Here is a 24,454-nt window from a genome sequence, read left to right as displayed (position 1 = left end):
TTTATTCCAAAATGCATTTTAATTTGTTTTTCATTTTGTCATTGAAATAACCAGGTTAGGTATACTTATTAGATATCTCATTTTGATCAATCTTAAGAAATATTTATCATAAAGAAAATTGTATATAATTGATGTTTTAGAAATCAATATTTTAAAAACATCTGCAGTGTTATGATTGAATTTTCCATTAGTTCCATATATAAAACACTTGGGATCACTTCAGAAAACAAAGGCACACATTTTAAGGGTTTAAGATTAAGACTTTTCAATATTCTATAATATTTTTGACACATTTGAATCATGTAAATTCTAAAAATTCCTTTTTTTATTTTTATTTTTTCAATCTTCATAACAATTGTCTGAAACACACCATCTTTCTCATTTCCCACTCATCACTTTTTTTCTAGGAAAAAAAAGATTATTAATAGTCATTTTGCTAAACAAAATCATGAATATTCTTAGTAGCATATAACATTTTTTATATCCAAAAAGTATTTTTAAACTTTCATTTATTGACTCATCATGAACTCTATGATACCTGTTTCTGATGAAAGAAATATCTGACCAAAATTTATTATAGGCTAGAACCTTTACCTATACTGAGATGTTGTATGATAAATTACCATCTTTCTGTTGCTTTAGCCTATTGGTGTAGGTATACCAACAATTAATTTAAGAAAAAGGAGACCCAATGTTCAGGTAACTGTGACTGAAGTTAGCCATGCCTTCAAATTTGCTAAATCAGAATTGAAATTAAGCTTCTCTTCCTAAAAGCATATGATTAATGCCGCCTTTCCTGACATCAAGCTTCCAGAGCATGAGATGGAAATGAGCATCATTTCTCAATAAGGTGGAGCAAAAATGTCATTAATGCTGGCAGAGGGTATGCGTTGGCTAACTACAGATGACTAGCAAATTATGTAATAATAACATTAACAATCAGAGTAATCATAATCAGATGGCTTCTAAAAATAAATTTATTAAGTATTGTGAAATTCGTGCCAAATCCATGTAATCCTAACAATTTGCTTGTAAAATTAACTTCTAAGTGGAAATAAAAATACAATTCTGATGTGATAGTTTCTATAAGCCACAAAACTTAAGCCAAAATGTCTTTGAACTTCTGTAAGTATATTTTAGATTAGAAGTTAAAGAAATTTCCCTTCAGCTAATTAAAAATGTCCAAAATTGCGAATAAATATTCTGAATATTTTATTGCTTGGCAAACTCATTGCAAAATCCTTTCTCTATTGGCAACAAAATTTAAACATTATTGTATGTATGTGTATTTCTATAAGCACACTAAAAATAATCAACGTAAAAAGGATACTGCCAACAGTTTAGTTTAGTTTAGTTTAGTAAAAGAATTTTAGAAGATTAAAGGAAGTTCAATATAACTTAAAGTTTTATATGTAAGCCTATTATTTCTTTAAAAAAAAATATTGCGGACATAATACAGACAGTCCTTGATTTATGATGGTTCAAGTTAAGGTTTTTTCAACTTTACAAAGGCATTAAAGCAATATGCATTTAGTAGAAACTATACTTTAAATTTTGATCTTTCTCTGGACTAGCAATATGTATTAGGATACTTTCTGGTGATGCCGGCAGCAGTGAGCTGCAGCTACCAGTCAGCCATGCAATCCTGAGGGAAAAAAACCAAGACTCTACAGTGTATCCAGTGTGTTAGATGATTTTCCCCGACTGTAGGCGAAGTGTTCTGAGAACATTTAAGATAGGCTCGGCTAAGGTATGATGTTCGGTAGGTTAGGTGTATTAAATGCATTTTGACTTACCATATTTTCAACTTATGATGGGTTTATTGGTATGTAACCCCATCCTAAGCAGAGGAGCATCTGTAATGAAGAGGTAATATGATATTAAGAAGAGATGAAGCTATGAATTATAGAACTGAGTTTTAGTTTCATTCTACTTATACCCAACACTGTATCCTTGAATAATTCTCTAAATTTTCTAAACCCCATAGTACTTCAGTTTTTTTCATCTGAAAAGCAGGAGGATTTAACTAATAATTGTTTTCTACCCCACACAGTGTATTCGTGTAGGAAATTAAATTGATATATATATATACATATATATATATATATATCAATTCCAGGCAAATCCTGATTTAATTTAGCCAGAGATGGGAATCAAGGCTTCTGATTTGTTTTTAAAGCTTCCCAGGTTGTTCTAAAGTGTAGAGCCACTGGATTAGTGCAAGCGTCAGTTCCCTTCTAGCTCTAGAATTCCATGACAGTTTGAATTTCATGTTGTTGCATCAGTCTTTATATCTTTTATGGTTCCTATAGAGGTTAAAATTATACTTATGTCTTTTCTTGATACAATAAATTGTTTTGTATTACTCATCTTGCATGTTTCTTTCTTAGCAGTCATGTACATTTTAGGAAATTATTTTTGCAGTACTTTCAAATATTGCATGTGAATATTATGATATAATTTAAAAATAAACAACCTTAAAAGTGGTTTGTTTTATTTTTGTTTTCCTTTAAGGAAACCCCAAATGGCAAACTAGCAACCACACAAGACTTCTGAATTTTGGGAATATTTTTTGAACTACGTATGTAGTATTTTAAATAATACTTAACTACTAATTATTTCAATTTAAAATTTGTTAACAACACTGTCTTTTATTTTAGTTCCACAAATGATGTGGTCATTATGTCAGTTGGTATTCAAATTTTACAAATGCAAAATGTTAGATATTTAAAATATCAAACAAAAGTATTGGGAGTGGAGAAAATGAATTTCAGTTTTCAAGCCTCTCTTGATGCTTTCTTATTAGAAGATTCTGCTTTTGAATTTTTTAATCACTGTGCCTATGATGGGTCTTTTAAAAAATGGTCAGCCAGATTGCCATTTAAGAGATACAATTTATGCATTGACATTTTTCTTTTATGATTTCATTTTCTTCTCTGTGTCTTTATATGTTGGATTGGGACATGATCTTCATATTGCCAATTCTTCCTGATAATGCCTCCTCCATGCATGCTGTTTGGGTCTGGTCATGCTATGCATTATCCATTGCATGTAAGATAATATTATTTATGTTTTGATTATTTTGATTTTGTTTTGCAATGAGTTTGTTAAAATTTTAATGCTGGTATGATGGTGTTTGTTTCATGGGACTTTAAATAAACAATAATGAATAATATTGTCAACTTTAGAGCATCTTTTTGTTAGAGACTTTCTTGGTTTTGTTTTTTTAAAAAAGGATTAGAATTATTTTCTATGTTGTTTTTTTTTCCTTATGAAATGTGCTACATTTTAAATGAATATTTGCTTCTGAGGTAATAAGATGCTGTCCAAATGTTGGTCAGTATTTTTCTTATTGAACAATCTAATACTTATTTTCAATATTCTAGAACCTTCTGATTCTAGGTATTGAGTTCATAAGCAGTGAATATTATTTCAATATAAGTGCCACAGTTAAGATTATTTTTGTAAATTTGCCTTTAAAAATCCTCATTCTCAAAACCCATGGGAATCATAAATTTTCATTATTTAAGTGGAGTTACTTTTTGAAGGAAGGCATTTTGTCATAATTATAAAATCAAAACATGCCATATGTACTATGTCATTCATCATTTGAGATAAATAAAATATGGTTAATTTCAATGTATTTTAATTATTGTTATTGTCTTGGGTAGTCAGTGCTCCTAAAACAGTGTAAAATGGTAATGATCTGAATAGATTTTGGAAGAGCCAATAAGGCTGAAATTATTAAAATCCCACTGGCCTTGCACTAATACTACATAATTTGTATTTAATACTTCTATCTAATTAATTATCCTAGTTTAGTGGTGTTTATTTTAGTAAACATTAAATATCCAGTTTCTTAAATTTTGCAGTTGTAAAACAATAGACAACTCTTACAATTTCATTGTTCTAGTGAACTTTGAAATTCCATGGCATGGTATATTATTTAGCAAGTATTATAAGAGAAACAGTATATTTTCGTTTTACAAATAGTTCAGTAAGTCTTCATTTTATAGTTGACAAATTTGTTAAATGTTATATGAGATAAATATGCCAGGCTAGCAGTTTCATTTGATATATTCTTTGCCTTGTTCTATTGAGAATTTTATTGTTGGACACCAGCAAGAAGAAGCAATGGAAGATGTTAAAGAAGGATATAGTATTTTGTGAAACCAGGGGTTATTATTCTAGTTAGACTTAAATTATAATAGCTAATCTTTGTTAAAATCCTTATGACTTGACCACAAATTTTATCGTATAAAATTTACTTAATTGAGTTATTGAAATAATAATGTAAAATTTCTTAGATTCAAATATATGAAGCAAACTTGCACCTTTATACATTTTAAGTAAGAATATATTTAGAAGTTTCTTTTGCTTAGCAAATTCAAACATAGTTTCTAAAATATTTTTCCTCATGTAATTTCTTATTTCATTATAGAATAAAAATAATAATTTATATTATTTATATATATTGTCTTTATTTTATTGCTAAAGGTGTTATTCACCTGGCTATAATTTGCTCCTTTCCATCCTAATTAAAGAAAAAGGTTGTGGGTGGACCTTCAAATGTCATTTTCCCCCAGAACTAGTTATTCTCAATGTAGTATCTAATACAGCACTCAAAATGAGACTGTCTTGAGTTGGTGGTGATTAATTAAAATATGTCTGCTGCACTTAAAGCTCAAATTCCTGGCCTATTTACTAATAAAGGTATGTGTGTGTATATACACATATATACACATATGTGTGTGTGTGTATATATATGTATATATACATATATACCTTTATGCAATTATTATGTCAGCTATTTAATATACCTTAGGTAAGTAACTTTTACAGGATTAATTTTATATCTAAACATCCATTGAATTATTTTACATATAGCATTGTTTTACAGTATCATATATGCCTAATTATTATTTTCTGTGTAGAACCCTAAATCTCAGGAGCCAGTAACTTTGGATTTCCTTGATGCAGAATTAGAGAATGATATTAAAGTGGAGGTAAGTATAATCAGGAGGCCTCAGGTCAGATGCTGGAATTCACCTGTTCCACCAGTTTCTGTTGTGTGGCTTCTTTGTGTTAGGTTCTCTCTCAGGTACTATATACACAAAGATGAATGTTTTTTGTCTTTGAAAATGTCTAGGTCCTAGGCTTACTCATCCAAAAGATCCTATGAAAAGGAATAAAAATTTTAAGTTGGGTGTGATCTTAGTTATTTTCTTTCTCATTCAACAAGTAGAAATATTTTAAGTATTTCAGTACAAATGTAACTTGTAAATTTCAATTAAAAAAACACACATGGAAGAAGTTGCTATAGAATTGAAAGAAAAGTTGAAGGGAATCTAACCATTCGACCACACAGTGAGCAACGTACAGAGAGAAACCACCATGCTTGTCTTAATACTCTTTACTCAGAAAATTTCTATTTTATTTCAAAATCAAAATTGCATGTCATTTCCTCTGAGAGGGCCTTCCATAAGAATAAGGATCATCAATAATAATAATAATAATAATAATATTTATTAAGTACATTGTATGTGTCAGTATGGATTCTCAAGAGTCTTTGAAGTATTATTATTATTATTATTATATCTGTTGTACTGATTATATATTTGAGGTACAAAGGATTAGGTAGCTTATCTCCATTACCCAGTTTAGTAAATTGCAGAATCAGGCTCTTGTACTCCAGAGCAGAGATATTTTTAAAATCTTTCCTATGGATCAACTCCTCTTTCTATGCAAAGGCCACCAATTTCTTTTATAACTTGTCTTAATTTGTACTTGCTTTACACATTTTACACATTTATTCCGTCATGGAACAATACAATTTAATTATTTATCATAATTACCCTAGACGAAGGCAAGTTTTAGATGATTAAAGAATATTTGTTGTAAAGTGTTTTGACATGATAGAGGAGGATCATGTAACGGTGAAGAGCTTGGTCTTTGGGCTCTCATGCCACTGAGTGACTGTAATGTTATTTATTCTCTTTTAAGTCTCCATTTCCCCTCACTCAAGCTAATAAAGTAATTAACCACTCTTTTACATTACAAAAATTAATGACTGGTTGAAAATATTAAGGATTTTTTTTTATTATTTTAAAATAATCTAAAATGATTATAATGCAGTAACTTTTAAAACTTATTCCCAGAGAACAACTGCAACTACTAATAAAACTAACCTACTGTTTTATTCATTATATCCTAAAATAAGGTATAACACTTTAATAATCATACTTTGGTAGGTCAATTAAGTACCTACAATAAAGTAATTGTTTCATTTTCTCTTAGATTCGAAATAAAATGATAGATGGAGAAGATGGGGAAAAAACATTCAGAACTCTGGTTAAATCTCAAGATGAGGTAAGAATTAAGTCAGGCTTATTCTTAAATAAAAATATGTATGTTAATAATAATTGATACAGGTAGTTTGTGTTTGTTTTCTCTTAAAGCAATATTTACTATAAGAATGTCTTTAGTAAATAAAGAAATGTTAGGCACTCTTTTCCTAGAGGAATATTTGCAATAACATTTTTAATTCTTTATTTTTTTTATAAAACAACATTGCTTTCGATTTCTTGATGTATTCTTATAACATTAACAGTATGTTCTTGGGAATTATATTTTGTGCCTCCATTTTTTTATTATAAGGACTAGAGCACAATTTAATGCAGATGTTCTTATCATTAATGCCCCATATATTAATTACTTGGGGTTTTTTAATTTGTTTAATTATTTCTAACTTGATTTATCTTTTATTATTTATGTGCTTTATATTATAATTACCCTGCATTTAAATCTGAAATTAAATCAAGGGATAATACAACTATCCCCATAAAGCACCAGTACAAGTATATCATAATAGGCTCATATTGCTTATTGTTATTCCATTGACATGGAAGAACTCTTTGTACATAAGGGGTGTGTCTATCCATTATTAATCAAATATGAGTAAATATACGTTCATCTCTTTGAGTAGTTGAAAAACTACATGGAACCCAGAAGGATTTGAGCCTGAAAAATTAATTTTAGCTTTTGTATCATCCTTTTTAAATGTAACATTTCTCCAGAATTCCTCAGCAGAACTTTTTTCTAAAATGGAGCTAAGATCTTAATATGATCCTTCATTAGCATCTGGTTTTCCTCATTTTAATATCATTGAGAGTCCCTATTACGAGAACACAAAGGGAGGTATATATTAATTTCCGTGTCTGTTGAATCTTCAGTTCTGTTTCCTTAGACTTTAGCTGTGCTATCTACCGCTCACTCCTTAGAAGAAAGATGTACACCATTCAGCTGTTCTGCCACTTTCTCCATGTCGTTTTACCAACCAGAGCTCTGACTTGCACGTTCCTTTCTCAATTTGCAAATCAATTTTGTTTCTGTTAAATCACTTTGATATTTTCTTCCTTCCATTTACTTAAAACATTTTTGGATCAATATCTACCTATATGATTTTCTTATTACTAATATTGAAAAAAATATTACTTGTATGTTTCCCTGATCTGATACTATTTTTGATAGTTTTTATAACTTGCTGAACAACACTAGTCTGCCAGGCTTGTTTTTGTTTGTTTGTTTTAATGAAGTATAACAAATATGTAAACATTATTTCTTTCAAGAATTTTACTAATCCAGAAACCACCTGAGTACTTCCTGTCCTCCCTTCTCCCATTCTCCACTCATGTTTAAATAAAGCCATAGGGGTAAATAGCTGTAGAGGGTTCTGATGTATAGAGGCAACATTGTGTACTTGCTATAAAATGAACTTGGCTCATACATTTTCCGTTATCCTGCCAATTAAAGTCCAAGTTGTGCAATATAATAATATCTAGTCCAAGGGGTTGATTAGATGAACAAAGTGCTTACTATATTGCCTAACAGCAAATAATACTTTAGTGAATGTTACTATTCTCATCAGGATAATGAAGCTGGAAATAAAAAATTCAAATATATAAATGTATCATCACTATATCTAATGGAAGAAAGAATGATAATTTCTTTCCCATTGTTTAGCAGCTGCATATGAAAAGTTCTGTATCCATGAAATTATTTAGCTCTGTACTTCCTTCTCCTGGTAGATTTAGTTGTTTTTCTAACCTTCAATGATACTGAGTAATTAATCTCTTATGATAGATAAAACTTAATAATAACTTCATAATAACAGTAACATGCTAATCATACATTTGGATCTAGACACTGCATTAATTTCCTGATATTACCAATTTCTCTTAAACATACTCTAGTATGGAAATATCTGAGCCTTATCGTACATTTCATAGTCCTATTTCATTACTAAAGTTTCTTTTTCAGGAAATACTGTTTTCACAGTTTTCAGTTTAACAATGTGGCATAAATTACTAAGATTTTATACTTTTAAGTCTTTGAAATTTATCATGTGGGTATTTGTTTTTGTCCTAAAATTTTGCTTCACACATACATAGAACCATAACAGAATAAACACGTGAGGAATGGAATAGATCAGACATTTGGGATGAAAGATGCTGAATGACCACAGAGATCCTAATGTTTTGTTCTTATGTGAATTTACTTAGAATTAAAGGCAGTAATAACCATGTCAGACTTTTTCTTTTCTAGAGATACATTGACAAAGGAAACAGGACATATACATGGACGCCTGTCAATGGTACAGATTACAGGTAATTGACTCTATTTATATGTATATTGTATAAAAGTAGTCACTTCCGTGTCTCTCACTTATTTTTAGTAGCCATTTTTCCAATGGCTGAATATTAAGTCTTTGCATTGTCATAAGCTATTTTCAATGCAATTAAAATAGAGACGTTACCCTTTCCAACATTAAAATGTTTAAAATCATAAACTCTTGTTTTCAAAATGGAAAAGATGGAGAAAAGCTAGTCATATAAAATTTAGAAATGAAACATAAGTGATACAAATACATTTGATATTTTGTATATTTATGTCAGTAGCAATAAATGTTGACAAAATGCCCTGAATTTGTAGTCATCACCTCCACTGACCTCCTAATTTAAACTACTTTACATTACTTACATTCTAGATTGTAAATTAATTTTAAAATAAAATTTATTATATCATAGTATAATCTGATATAAAATGCTCAGTTGATATAATTTATACCCATAAGTAGCAATTCTGCAATATCCCAGTCCCTCCAATTGACCAGGCCTTCGATAACTGGACAGAGCAACACTCAATAATTTCTTGGAAATTCTCCATTCCTCAACACTTGCTGAACATTTACTTTACTTTCTTTGCTCTAACTCTTCTCTGAGGTCATAGCTTTCCCTGTGATCCTGCCTCCCACAACCTCATAATACCGAGGCTGATATGAGTATGTCCTTCTTGTTCCTCATTCTTAATCCCTCCTCCCTAAAACCCCCATCTTTGAATCTCATGTCGCTAGACCATACCACCCACCATTCCTTTCTTTTAAGTCATCTCCCTCTTGTTCATATAAGATTTCAGTTCCTGGCTCACTGTCACTTTCTCCTACATTCATATAGATCAGTGTTTCTCAAATTATGATATAACCATACTTATGGGAACTATTAGGCTGGTGCAAAAGTAATTGCGTTTTTTGCAATTATTTTTAACCTTTTAAACAGCAATTACTTTTGCACCAACCTAATAAAACAAAAATTATTTACTAAAATAAACTTTAAAAGCAAAAAACTCAGGCTAGAAACTTTTATTAATAGATTCCACAGACATAAAATTATTCTGTCAAATTGCTGTAAAATTTTCTAAATGCTTACTCAATTTCTGTACTTAACTGGTCTCGAGTGGGTAATAGTTTGCAAATGGGCCAAGTCCATGACCACACTTTACATAGCATTGACATAGATGATTTTTCTAATACCTGGACTTCTCTTTTGTTTTTAATCTCCTCTCCTCTAATGATCTTGCCATCCCCCTACTTTAGGGACCTAGTCCAAGGTGATGTTTTGCAAATTACATTATTAAGATTGCAACTCCTTCATAATTTTAATTTTGTTTTCTTTGTCCAACTCCCAGATGACTGCATTTTATCTTTCTACCCCCTCCTTCCAACAGCCCGACTGTAACAATCTTTTGTCTCAGTTGGGACCTGAAACCCATCAATCCTTTCTACCTTTCACTACCCTTGCTTTCTACATGTCTTCTCCACCCCACCCCACCCTCACCTCTTTATTCAGCATAAATTCCTTGGGTTTTGTTATGCTCACTCTTTTACACACACTGTCAGCTCCCTTCACCCCATTTAGGTTTGGCAAATGGCAGTTTTGTCAAATCCCAGTCCTGGTTAAATTTAAATTATTCCCAACATACTGCCCACAACATACACACAACCTTTCAGGGGAGCCCAGAGTGCTGGGGATTTTCATAGAGCTATAACAAGGTTATCGAAGGAAACTTGGCTTTTGTTCCTAGGATGGCATACAGAATAGATACAGAAGAGGGGAATATAGATATTAATGTCATGATACACTAATGCCAGTCCTTCTCCACTTTTTCAGTTTTGACATTCTTTTGAACCTATTGAGAAATACCGGAATGACTGTTTTAATTATTCTACTTCTATCTGTCTAACTGATTTCTATCTCTCATTTCTATTAGGCATGTACTTACAAATGTATCATCTTTATGTGCATACTTAGTCTTTTTTTTTTTTCCTCTTCCTTGATTATTCCCAGTTTTCCTATTTTGGATAAACTTGTCAAAAGGTGTGATGGGAGAGAGGAAATCTGGGAACCCTGTCTCTTTAAATGAATTCATGATAAAGTTTTGGACGCAGTGTGTGGGAATGTGCTCTCTGCCTTTGTTGCTCAGATGGACAAATTCTAAGTTAGAAAACTGTTTCCTTTTGACCCCGATAATGAGTCAGCAATGCTGGTCGGTCCTACTGCAGTCATAATAACACTTTGGGGGTATACTTAAATGTGTTTGTAAAGGGCTCATGTTCCCTGTGTCTACCCGTTTCCTTCACACACCCAGTCATAATACACGGTGTGGCCAGATTGATGTTCTTTTCTCCAGCTCTGGACGTTACTCCTTGTTCACAAAACTTTGGTGTCTTCTCATTTTCATCCAAGTTAAATTTGGACTTCCAAGTCTGATATTCACATCACACATTGCTAGCCCCACCCTCTACCCTGTCATTTCTCCCACTGCCTTTCCCTGATACAAATCACTGTTCTCTGAACAGGCCCCTATTCCCCACTTCTGTGTGTTTTCCTCTGACATTCCCTTCCAAAATCTACAACTCTGAACCATATTAAATCTCTTTCCATTATAGGTACTTCCCGAATCTCTGTATAAATAAATTCACAAATAACAATTTAAAAACAAAATATTACATCTAAATTGAAAAAAACATGGCATGTTTTGATTAATGAATAAGGTACCAAATTTCACTTAATGATATCTATCTCCTTAAGCCTTGATATAATGTAGGCACCACATTTTGAAATATAGTAATGAATTATATTAATAGAATTCTCTCATTTTTAATGAAGAGTTTAGTTTTATTGTGATAAACGATCAAGTTGAAAAGCGTGATATATTCCATTTACCTAGTTAACAGTGTTTATGTGAGTCACAAAAATAGAGCATGGGTTCCAGCATCCATCTGGTGCCACTGGCTTTATTTGACTTTAATCCCTAGGAGAAAATAAAGCAGCCGTGGTCTATCAGGTTTATATGGAGAAAGACAACAAACACTACCTAGGACAGCGTCATTGACTCAGAACGTTAGTGAAGTATGGCTGCTGTAGGTTGAAGAAATAACTGTTGCCCTGAGATGGAAATAATCAAATCAAGTGTAACTATATTTTCTATAGAATAAAGTGTAGCGATTCATAACAACCTGAGACAAGCAGGAGCCAATAAGATGTATATTAGGTATGTCAACTTTAAAACTTCTATTGTGCTCCTCATGAGTTTCCACACTATTTTTTTATGGTACATGAGATGTAACCCAAGCTTACAGAGTGACACTGTAGCAGCCACATGATATAATGTTATCAGTTTTAATTAGAAGTTTCTCTTAGCAATAAATGCTGATGGTGTAGTAAAAATGTCCTAATTTCCCTTGAGAGGAATTTCTAGAAGACTAACTTCAAATGCTCAGTAATTCTGCTCTACATTTTATAAATGGCAAGTGAATCATGAAAGGTCATCTTGCTTTCAGACTAATTGCACTGCTTATTTTTATTTTAATCTCTGCCTCCACTGAAAGGAAGTTACCTATAAAATGAATGTAGAGATTTTTATTAAATCTACATAACATTTTATTTCTCTGACCTTTATCCATAAGGAAAGTCTATGAATTACTTAGTGTAGGAGAAAGATTTTTGGGGAACTGGCGGTAATAAGCATCCACTCATTTTTGCTATCTTGACTGCATAATTAAATTGTAGCAAATAAACCTTTGCTTTTTCTTCTTTGTAGAATGAATTTTTAGTATATATTCATAGGAAAACCTGAAATTATATATTTTTGTCCTGTGTTGTATTGTCCATAAAAAAATGTATAATGAGATTACAGTCTGGGTTACATCCATTCCAAAAGCCTATGAAACATAAGGCTTGAGTTATTTAAAAGTAGAACTCCTGCAAATGCCTAGAAAAACTAGAAGCCTAGATATGCACACCTTTTCCTATACATTGCAAAATGTTAGATTAAATATTAAAAGTGAATGCTGAATGACTCAGTTGGTCAAATTGAAAATAGTTGTACTGGGAATCTTTGAGATACCCTCATTTTTTGCACCTATTAGTTCATAAGTTTCCTTCTACGTTCACACTCAAACATTGCAAAGGTTATCTGCAACAGTAAATGTGGATATGGAATACTTAGTTATATCCTACACGTGTACATTAGCCATTGTGAGAGTAAAAGAAGTATACATATGCAGTTGTATTATTAGAAACTGCATGATATTCAAGTATTCTGACATCTTTTAACAGTTCCAATGCATTATGTGTTTTATTAATTGGCAACTTCCAAACAGTAAGGTTAACCTGCCTGTCGGTTTTTCATTTTTGTTCAGTCATTAAGACAAACCTTGTTCAGTCATTAAGACAAGCCTTGTTCAGTCATTAGGACAAGCCTGTTTGATAATAGTCCTGTGTCAAATGTTCTGAACTTGGCTTGAGATTTGCACTGGACCTTCTCTCCAGTGTGTACATCTTACCGTAAGTCTAGAGTAGCCCCATGACTCTTGTAAAGTAGTGAGCTCAAGACATAAGTCCTATTTAGTAGCAATTTACCAAATGATATGGAATATCCACAGTAAATGAACTTGAAATAAAATGCCATGCCTATTGGGTAAGAACCAATAGGATGAGCAGGAAAATTTTCTTAGAGCTATAAAAAAATTTGAATTTTCCCATTAATGGACAGTGTGGACTTGTCTAAAGACAAGTTTTAAAATAATATTTAACCCTTCACAATAACATATTTCAGATGATTGTATACGTTTTGTAATAGAAATAATACTTCTTACATTTGGTATTTTTAATAGTGTACATTTGCTACGAAGCACTTTAACATTACATATAATTAAGTTTATTTAGTTTGTTTAAACATACCCTAGTATTAGGTTGGTGCTAAAATAATTGCAGTTTTTGCAATTTTTTTTTTAACCTTTTAAACCTCAATTACTTTTGTGCCAACCTAATATTATTATTTTTCAACACCCAAAGTGTTTTAATACACTTTTCTGGAAAATAGCACTCACGATGTTTCTTTCTCAGCTAATTTATGGGCACAGTTCGAAGCTTATTTTACATATGTCTCTTCTGATATCCTACAATGTAGAGAACTGGATGACTTAGGATGGCAAGACTGAATTAAGTACTCTATTAGCTGAATGCATTTTACTGTCAAAATAATATGTCTTTTCCATGAGGAAGATCTTTGGATTTTTTCATGAACTTGATGTGTCTTTTTTGTTTTAAGTTATGTTTCATTTTTGTTTGTTTGTGTTTATGCTTCTCTTGTTTCTATTGCAGTTTGGCCTTGGTATTACCAACCTACAGTTTTTACTATATAAAAGCCAAAATAGAAGAGACAATAACTCAGGCCAGATGTAAGTACTGTGAAAGCAACTTTAGGGTCTATTTGTTATCCTTGAATATCAGATGTTTAAAGACTTCTATATTTTGGAATACCCAAGGCTTATACAGTTTAGTAGGTGTTATTACCAAATCTACAGCAATGATTCTAACCCATTCCAAACATGCAAGGAACAAGAAATATTCTACATGGATAGAATATGAGCAGGTACTCCAGTCTCACTGGCAGTTCCCACCACCCTTCCTGCCTTGCTTTGTGCTGATAGAATCATTGCAGTGCTGTGTCCTCTGTTTCTGTTGGTTTAAGGGTCTGCTAGCTGGCGCAACATGTCTCACGTGGTCTCTACTCATGGCACTGTGCTAGTAAAGCTTTATCTTTTCTTTCTTTTCTTCTTCTATTTTTTTTTTTTTTTTTGGTGTTGTTGTTGCTTTTGGCAAGAATAATATTGTGCTTCACATCTTCTACTTTGTTTGAATACATTAAATCGCACTGGTCTTTGGCTTTGGTTTGGTGATTAACTTTCTTCTCATAATCTAAATTAACGTCTTCAGTAACTCCAGTGAATTAGTTTTTTTTTCTTTAAGCATCATTTGGAATGTGGAGTAATTATTAACACTAGTGCATATTTCAGGTCATTATTAATCTTTATTTTGTTTTGGGTAACTAGATTTAATAAAGTAAAATGACCATCATATCCTTTGCACATCACTCAATTATTATTAGCAACCTAAATTTTTTCTGATACAATGCAGTAAAATATATATACATACATATATAATATTTTTATATACCATATTTTGCCATATATAATGTGCTCCCATGTATAATGCGCGCCCACATTTTTGGCCCAAATTTTCAGGGAAAAAAATATTTTGTTGTAATTCTTCAATTCAAATTTTTAATTGTTATCATTTAGGTACTTGTTTTTTGTATTATAAAGGAATTTCAAGGTTTATTTTTTAACATGTTATGGTATAAAAAATTTTATGTTAACAAATATAATTACAAAACACAAGCTACAGGAGATTTTATGTACCAGTAACAAATTTACGGTATTTATGCATCATTGAAGGCCAAAGCTCTTCCTTATTGCAAGTTCATCGTAAATGCAACAAAACTGGTTATTGTATTCCAGGGGATTATTTTGCATATGGATATTGTTATTGATTTCTAGAGTTACACTTTTAACTTATAAGCATAAATAAAAGCATTAAAAACATTTATACAGATAGGGGAATTAGCACTACCCATGTATAATGCACATCCTTATTTTTCCCTCATGAATTTGGGCTAAACAGTAAGCATTATACACGGCAAAATATGGTACATTTTATATCTGACTTTAAGTAAACTAGATTCTTTCATTTCTCTGTCGGTTCTTTTTTGCTCTCCGAAGTCCTTGTTCTCATAGTACATTGTGGTAATTTATACATTTATATCATTTTCACTTGATAGATATGATGGTCTTTTAGCAATCAGCAACTTTGCATGAGCTAGTTCTTCACTTGACAAATGAGGATGGTGACTAGTGGGTTTTTGATGATTGGTAAATGCTTCTGTTTATAGGCTCATATCATTGATATTGCACCTGCATTAATCATTTTGCAAAATAGACCCTTGAAATAACCACAGTACAGAGAGGGTGCTCTAGTAGTAATTGATGGAACATACTTTCCAGTCTTCAAAAATATGTGTCTTTCTTTTCAGACTACAGCTGTACATAAATAAACCTTTGATCTATGCACAATATTTTTATTCAAGAAAGTCATTGAATAAAATATTGTTTGTGACCCCCTTTGCTTTACCCTCTTTTTTTGTTTTGTTTCCCTGCTTTCTCTTTCTGATGGATTTTCACAGCAAAAAAGGGCAAAATGAAGGGCAAGTATTTTCTTGTTGCTCAATTTTTTTCTGTGTAGTACACTTGACATTTCCACTGATCTTTCCATTCCTATTGGATATTATCCTTTGTGCTTCACATGTGCTAGATTTTCCTCCATGATCACTCAAACCTTAGCAGCCAAAAAGGGGGAAAGATTATGCTTGTGTTTTCATATGCAACCTGTTTCACATTCAAGTTTATTCTTAGAGTTAAATACTTGTGTGTTTTTATCGTTCCAGTTACTAATTCATACTAATGTGAAGAATGTTATCAGTTCTCTGAAGGTGTTAATGGTTTATTGAAATTGTTTTCTTAACCATAATATTGGTAATTTTTTATGTTGACATTTTAAATAAAATACCTTCAACATAATATTGATATAAATCACTTTTTAAAGGATACCTTGGCTATGGTACCTTGGCCTTGGCTTAGTAAATGGTAAAAATATAAATATAGCATTTTTTCTGATATAATCGTTGTAACGCATATTATGAAATTAAAATTGATTTTATTTTTGGAAGTATGGAGTAAATTTATATTCATTGATGGGTTTCAATTTAGGATGTAAGTAGTCTATTTTTATTTTTTTTTATTAGGTTATCTTTCTAATGCCTTCTTATAGTCGTATATTCTGGATTGCTTATCTAACTCTATAACATTATCTTTGCAGATTCAGAGACACTGAAGCCGGATAATTTTGAAGAATCTGGCTATACATTCTTAGCACCACGGTTGGTTGTATTTTTTTTTTTTAAATAGCTTGTATGGATGATAACAGTTCTGAATTGGGGTCAGGACTTTTCTTGGTTAATTCCATGCAAAATTAATGGAACCAAATGGAACAATAACTATAAAACTGAAAGAGAATCCTGTTCTTTGATTCATTTACTCATTCAAATACTTACTGAGCAGCTACTATGTGCTAAGCTATGTACTGATATGGGGATACAATAGTGGATAACACAGATCTAGACTTTTCTTCTGTTGGAACTAGCCGTGCATTCAACAACAATGAAGAATTGTATATTTGCATTAGTGATATGTGTACATATACAAACATACTCTATATATGTATGTTTTTATGTATATTATACACACACACACAGATATATATATATATATATATATATATATATATATATATATATATATACAGACACACATATACTCACTGGTAGATATGCATAGATAGGTACAGGTATATATGTGTATACATACACATAAAAATGTATATGACAACTCACAGTATGTCTTAATCTCATAATTGATTCTTTTTAATACTCTAACACAACTTTCAGGGAAAACATATTTTAATATAGTAACATTTTTCTCACGTATACTTTAAGATTGACATTTTTACTTCCTGCCCGATTTTATTTTTTTCTCTCATGTAATTCCCCTTCTCTGTTCCTAATGCACATCTTTATCCCTACTTCTATTTTCGTGTAATTATTAGAAACTCTATTCAATAATCTAAGAATGTTCTTTATTTTTATTTCCCTAATTTTTAACTCCCTCTCTAGCAGACACATATATTATTCAAATTAATAATTCCTACTAATCTAGGCTGAATTATTGAAGAAAATAAATTCTGAAGCTTGTATAATTAATATCTCATTCTAAACTTCTTAAAGAAATTACTTTTACAACCCAAAGAAGGCTCATAAAAATTGATCTGCGTTACTCTTTTATTCCTTCATAAGGATATCTGAATTTTTTATTTTCTTCTTGAAAATAGGGACTATATATTACCTTTTGAGAAATCTTTGTTAACAGAGCATATGCTTGGCTTCATGGGTGACTCTGCCCTCAAGCAGCTTCTCCTGCTTGAATTTTCTTCAGTGTTTGATACTCCTGGTCGCAGCCCCCTTTGACACTCTTGCCTCCCCTTGCTTGATGACACACTATTCTGATTTTCTTCTTCCCTGCTGCATATTCACAATCTCTTTCAAAAGTTTCTTTTCTCCTGTAGATCTTGCAGGAGGGTGCTAGTTAGGCTCCCTTCTCTTCTTATTCTGTGTCTACAGACATACCCCCCATGTAGTCCATGTCTGTCGTTTGAGGCGATGCCGTCCAAACCTACCAGTTGGCCATATCATCTAGAAACAAAATAGACATGCTATGTGGTTTATTGACATCACACTACAATATAGGATCAAACAACATATCTATTTCCAGACTTTAGGTTTACCCTGTATATTTCAATATGAGATTCATATTTATGGAAACCTAACAGGAATAGTTAGGTTTCAGTATCTCCTAAATAGGTTTCAGTATCTCCTAAACATTTATTCTCTTTGGAGAATTCTTCCTGTGTCTCCTCAGTGAAGAAAATACCATCTCTCAGATGCCCAGTCTTGAAACCTGTGAGTTGTCTCCCTTTCCTTTATATCTAACTTGTAATCAATCACTAATTCCTGCCAAATAGAATTTATCTTCTGAGTATCAGTAATATCTCTCAAACTCTGCTGCCTTTTTTCTAGAGCAGGCTACTGTTTTCTCTCACCTAAACAATTATAGCTGCCTCCTAATTGATCCCCCTACCTCCAATATTTCCCCCTTACTTCTCAATCTCATCTTCTTTCTGTAATCAGAGAGCTTCTAAAATGTGTTTCTCATCTACCAAATATTAACCAATGGCTCAGTACTGTCCTCGTGATAACCTGTACTTTACAGCATAGCTTTCAAATGCTCTTTCATTAGGTCCCAGTTTACCAATGTGGTCGCCTGCACTCTAAATCAGGGGCCATCCAACTACAGCCTATGGACTGGCTGCCTGCTTTCTACATAAAGCTTTATTGGAAGACAGCCATACTCATTTGTTGAAGTACTGTCTTTCACTATAAAGGCAGAGTTGAGTAGTTGCGGCATAGACTTTATAGCCCCCCGGAGCTGGAGTCATTTACTATCCAGCCCTTTAAGAAAAAGTTAGTCAACCTTTGCTCTAAACTCCAGCCACACTAAACTTCTCTCAGTTCCTAAATGCACTGTTTTGTCTCCCTTTGCCTCTTTTTACTCACTAATTTTCTATTTTAGAGTATACTCAGACATACCCCATCCCTTCCCAAAACCCAACTTCAAACTTCTTGGTCTGGGAATTTCTTTCCCATCTTCACTGGATTAGACATCCTTGCTGGCTGTCACATAGAATCCTGCGTTTCCCCTTAACAGAGCATCAGCTACATTTTATTTTATTTACTTTATCCAACAGAGCAATGCCTGCGTCTGTTTGACTTCCATTCAATACTCAACATAAAACCCATTGCCTGGCACACAGTAGGTGATGAATAAATATGTAGCTATTGTAGAAGCTATAAATATATGGAGAATATTTTAAAAATCATTAACAATAACACCTGCAGTCTTATTAGCACTTTTTTCGATACAAGCAACTTTGAGCAACTTAAAACTGCTTTAACCAGTTTTAGGTTGAAAGGAGAATATTAAGGAGTATTAACATACTCAAATTTGTATATTCACTACTTAGACAGTAACACTGTTAAAAGAGATTGAAAGTACAGTGAAGTGATAATACTCTTCCTCTATCTCAGATATGAGTTTTTCTCCAGGCAGCTTCTTCACTCATCTCACCCAATTATTAAATAGCAGACCATGCATATTGGCTTTCTGTGCTTCACCATTAGACAAGATGGAAAATATGGTAAAAGTCCAGGTACTCACAGAGGATAAATAAATCTCTCAATTCCAATTCCCAATTCGTAAGCAATGGACTTTGTTTCATTTAGCAGGTGGACCATTTCTGTGGCCTAAGCCATATTCAGTATCAATATGCCTGGCTGACTGGAAGACTCTATGTTTAGGGATGGAGCACAGAAGGGAAGCGGTGTAGTAGCTTATAGAACAAACCAATGAGTGTCCCCCTCAATTAACATGTGTTAAGCCCTTTACATGCATAACTATATTTATTGCTCAGAAATACTCTATAATAAATACTCTATACCACAGAAGTGTGCGTGGTATAGAACAGCAGTCATATGTTTTTGTCAGTATTATTAATGAGAAATGGTGTGGGAAACTAGAGCAAGACTGTCTGAGTCTGTTTCCCCCATCTTCATTGTTATGGTTGTGTTACTCAACTTCTCTGCACTTAGTATCTTTGCTTGCAAAATATTATACCAACTCTATCTCACAGAGCTTGTGTAAATTTTAAATGACATAATGCATGCAAAATACTTATCATAGTTCTTAGTAAGATAATGGGCTCTAAATAAAAGCTACTGTTTATGGTTGTAGTAAGAGGAGGAGGAGAAAGAAGCATTATTATTTAATAAAGGGTATTAAAAAGCAGTTATTTTAAAATAATGTAAAGATAGAACCATTTTTGTCAACTCCTAAATACATTAAGCTGTTTTATACTGATTAATAATCAGTTTTTGCATTTTCCTCGATTTTAAAACTATTGCAAAAGGAAAACATTGAGAATATAGATGCCTTCAAAAGGCACACAGTCATAGGGATGAAAAATCTAAAACATGGATGAATTTTTCTATCTTTCTCGGATAATCAGAAATGAGAAAGGCACTTCAAATAAAATGAGTTAGAATGAGAAAGAAACAACAATATGTGATAACCTATAGTTCAGTGCTAATCTGTGATGTATGATCTGTGTAAGTTTCTTGAACAGAATGAGAACACACTCATTTTAAATTTTCTAGAAAGAAATAATTCACCATATTTCTAATACTAAAAGTATTTTAGTGTCAAAGCCCTTTAAGTTACAAAGGCCATTTGGTTAGAAACAGAAAGTGACCAGAAGAGATGATAGCTGTCATACCCTGAAGGTATTTTCAGCAAATTAAAGTTTGATTTGTTTCTTTAAAGTCACCCAAAGAAGTTTCCCTGCTGCTTCACTTTTCTGAGTAGTCATTTTCCTAAGAGATTAAATAACGATCACTGTATAATCTCTTTTGGAGAAACAGCACCTCATAGAAAGCATATCGACAGGTCTCCCCACATATCTTTGGGGCACAATTTAGCAGTTTTGGTAACCGCGGGTGGTTCCTTTGGGACAAGAACCTAAGAAGGGGTGATTATATTAAGTCCTCAAGTTCCCAGCCCTGTGCTAAATAATCATGAGGCTAACAAGCAACCAACATCAATGTTGTCTGTCTAACCACATATTCGCCTCTCAAATATTCCAATCAGTCTCTTGCTTCTTATTGCCTATTGCATAGGCACGCACTCCACATAGTGGGTGATTTTCTGTGACACTTTTGGATCATTCTTATTACTGGAAAACTCATTCCACTGACAAAACATTCAATGTTTTCTAATATTTCCATTTTTTAAATTATTTCACCTTTGTTTCCATCCTAATTCAACAACTCTCCTTACTTGTACTTTCAACACTTTCACAGGTTTGCCATTAGTACAAATGAGATTATCAAACATGTTTAATGTTTACTGTCATCAGAATTAGTCAATAATATCTTTAAGATCATAATATCTTTAGATTACTTCAAAATGAAGCACAACCCAGCCAGCAAGGAAAAAAAAACACAAAAAAAACATGACAGTCTCTAAATTAATTGCTCACAACACTGAAATCCATTTGTTGGTGGAAGAGGTCAAAGTTGATTTTGGCTTGGAGCTGTGAAGCAAGAGTCCCCAGAGTGTAAGTTCAAAACACATTGTATGGTTAAAACACACCAATGAGGGACGTGAATTCTTGGCTTCTCCTCAGGGGCTTAACCATTTGCTTTTTAGGTACCTTTAGGCAAATCTTTTTTACATATTTGAATCTCAGTTTCCTCACCTTTGAAATATTAAATACCACTGGTAAAGTTGTTTTTATGATTAAATGAGCAAAGATAGTTCTAGAAATGCCTTTTAAATAATAACATGGAATTCTAAAAATTGTTTATTATTTGCAACATTTTATTTATTCCTTCCAGAGCCTTGCCATTGACTTCTAATTCTTGAGATGATAATTCAATATGCTGGCCTTTTGACTACCAGGCTAATCAAAACAGCCTAGCATTAAGGGAATAAGTGAATTTTAGCTCATCAATAAAGAAATGAGTATAAATCATATAAACTTTCTAAACCTTGTTTTTCTAAACTAAAATTTTCCATGAACTGAGAAGTGGGTTTTTTTGTTTTGTTTTTGAAGTTCTAACATTCTTTTCTTCTTTTCTCTTCTAAGGTTTTGTATTTAGATAATGGACTTACTTACATCTGAAAATGTTTGCTATTTAATTTAATTTTTGCCAATCTATTGGTTGTATTAACCTAGTTATTATAATTGTAATCTTGACTATTTCATTAGCCAATCTATTGGTTGTATTAACCTAGTTATTATCATTGTAATCTTATATTGATGTTCCCTTATATTTATGCTGAATTTCCAAAACACTTAGGACAGCAGTTCTTAAGGTATGGGTCTGAGAACCCTGTGGGTTCCACAGGTCCTTTCAGAGAATCCACAAAGTCAAAGCTGTTTTCCTAAGAATGTCAGATGACATTTGTCTGTTTTGTCATATTGTCATTTGCACTGACAATATAAAAACAATGGTGATCTGATACCTTAACAGGAATCAAGGCAGTGGCACTAAATGCCATTTTAATCTTGATTGCCAGGCACTGGCATTGAGGAAAAAGCCAGTTGCACTTAAAATATCCTTGATTAAAGCAGTAAAAATTATTCATTTTATTTAAACTTTAATAAACTTTTTAATACTCTGTGAGATGAAAATGCAAGTTCTATGGTATATCTGAGTAACTTAGGTGTCTTAAAGAAAAATACTATTCTGACTGACTTGAGAGCTGAAATAGGTTGAAAAATAATTCTATTTTAAAATATGATTTGGGTATTTGGAAAACATTTTCTCAAAAATCAAATGAAACTTTTACTTTGAAGAAAACAACTGAGTATTTGTTGCCAATGTCAAAATCTGAATTTATAAACAAAAATTAGAATTTTGAGAAAGTTGTATCTATTACTGTGATCATAACAGCTTGCCAGTAGTTGACTTATCTGTTGAGATCAGTAATGATAGTAATAAATGTGAATTTTCAATATTGTATGACGAAATGTGTCATCATTTGGAAGATTTACATAATTCATATTTTCCAGATAGCCAATTAATGATGTTACAAAGTCATAGATAGATAAAAGACTCATTTAAAGTGTAAGGCAGTACATTGAATTTTAAAGTAACGGTACGGTACAAAAGTTCATTGACATGGTTTCGAATTCCATATTATAAGCAACTATCAAGAAATTACAAATAATCAACTTTTGATATGTTATACAAAAAAGAATAAATACAGTTATCTGAAGACTATTAAATAATCCTGCACTTCTAACTACATATCTATATGAGAATGTATATTTTTCATATGCCAAAACAAAATATTGCAGTTGATTGAATGCAGAGGTACACTTGTCTTTTATTAAGTCAGGAATTAAAGAGATTTGCAGATAGTTAAATTAATGTCACTTTTTCTACTAGGTTATTTTTTTTGAAAATACAGTAATTTCTTATAAAACGTTAACACATAATGGGTGTTTGATATTTAGTAAATAAATACATTTTTTAAAATTTCTCAATTTCTATATGAAAACTGCAAACCTACAATATATAGTGATAATAATATAATAAGAATAACAAAAGCTAACATGGTCACCTATAGTCCAGGGGTCAAGTGCTTAATATATATCATCTATAATACCACTTATTGTCATTGTTTCATAGAAATGAGAAAATGGAGGTAACAAGCGGTTCAATGGCTTACAAAGTCATATAGCTAGTAAAAACAAAAAAACAGTATTTCCACTTTCATTTTCTATGATTACTATGTCCATTTTTTAATGTTTTGACTTTAATACCCAATATCTTAAAATGTTTTTTTCAGAGATTACTGCAATGATCTTAAAATATCAGATAATAACACCGAATTTCTTTTAAATTTCAATGAGTTTATTGATAGAAAAACTCCAAACAATCCATCATGTAAGTATACATTAATTTGCAATAATTGTACCACTCTGGTTATATCCAAAGTAGTCAATTCTTGGTTCAGATTAGTTTGTTGTTATTATGATATATTTATATACTTTATGAATTTTTTTACAGTAAAATGTAACAATTTGGCCCTTTATATATTAAAGAAATTTTATTTCATTAAGTAAAATCAAAGTTTCAAAATCAAGTAATACTTTCAAGTGTTTAAATGTAAATAGGTTGTACTTATCTTTGCTCTTTTCAAATTTAAGAAACTTAATTTTGAATGATTTTTTGAAGGGTTTTCATTGCATTCTTCTTACTATATAGAGGAAAACAAGCACAAAACACTTTTTTTATTGATTTATATGTATATATCCTCCATTTTATATAAGGAATTTTAATATGAACAGAACGAAAAATATATAAATGAAGATATATCACTTAATGGGTTTTCTTTCTGATATTCTATCTTGATCACAGTTAACTTTGTACATTAAAAAATATGATTCTATAATTTCCCATTTAATGATGTAAATCA

General features: G+C 31.7%; 1 protein-coding gene across 8 annotated transcripts in view; it reads left to right on the top strand.

Annotated features, from left to right (window-relative positions):
- Window positions 1–24,454, top strand: part of CACNA2D1 (calcium voltage-gated channel auxiliary subunit alpha2delta 1) — a 457,790-nt gene that overhangs the window by 397,259 nt on the left and 36,077 nt on the right. Inside the window, exons 19-26 of one of the 8 annotated variants that reach the window (XM_019746896.2) lie at window positions 643–699; window positions 4,950–5,006; window positions 6,298–6,369; window positions 8,605–8,666; window positions 14,004–14,080; window positions 15,925–15,945; window positions 16,617–16,677; window positions 23,825–23,922. In XM_019746896.2, coding sequence (XP_019602455.1) covers window positions 643–699; window positions 4,950–5,006; window positions 6,298–6,369; window positions 8,605–8,666; window positions 14,004–14,080; window positions 15,925–15,945; window positions 16,617–16,677; window positions 23,825–23,922 — 505 coding nt within the window. Of the gene's footprint in view, window positions 1–642; window positions 700–4,934; window positions 5,007–6,297; window positions 6,370–8,604; window positions 8,667–14,003; window positions 14,081–15,924; window positions 15,946–16,616; window positions 16,678–23,824; window positions 23,927–24,454 lie in introns of those variants that run through there. The other 7 variants (XM_019746894.2, XM_019746897.2, XM_019746899.2 and 4 more) reach the window with 7 other exon arrangements.

The sequence above is a fragment of the Rhinolophus sinicus genome, linkage group LG09, assembly GCF_036562045.2.
Source record: "Rhinolophus sinicus isolate RSC01 linkage group LG09, ASM3656204v1, whole genome shotgun sequence".
Classification (NCBI taxonomy): Eukaryota; Metazoa; Chordata; class Mammalia; order Chiroptera; family Rhinolophidae; genus Rhinolophus; species Rhinolophus sinicus.
This window is presented reverse-complemented; position numbering and strand designations above follow the sequence as displayed.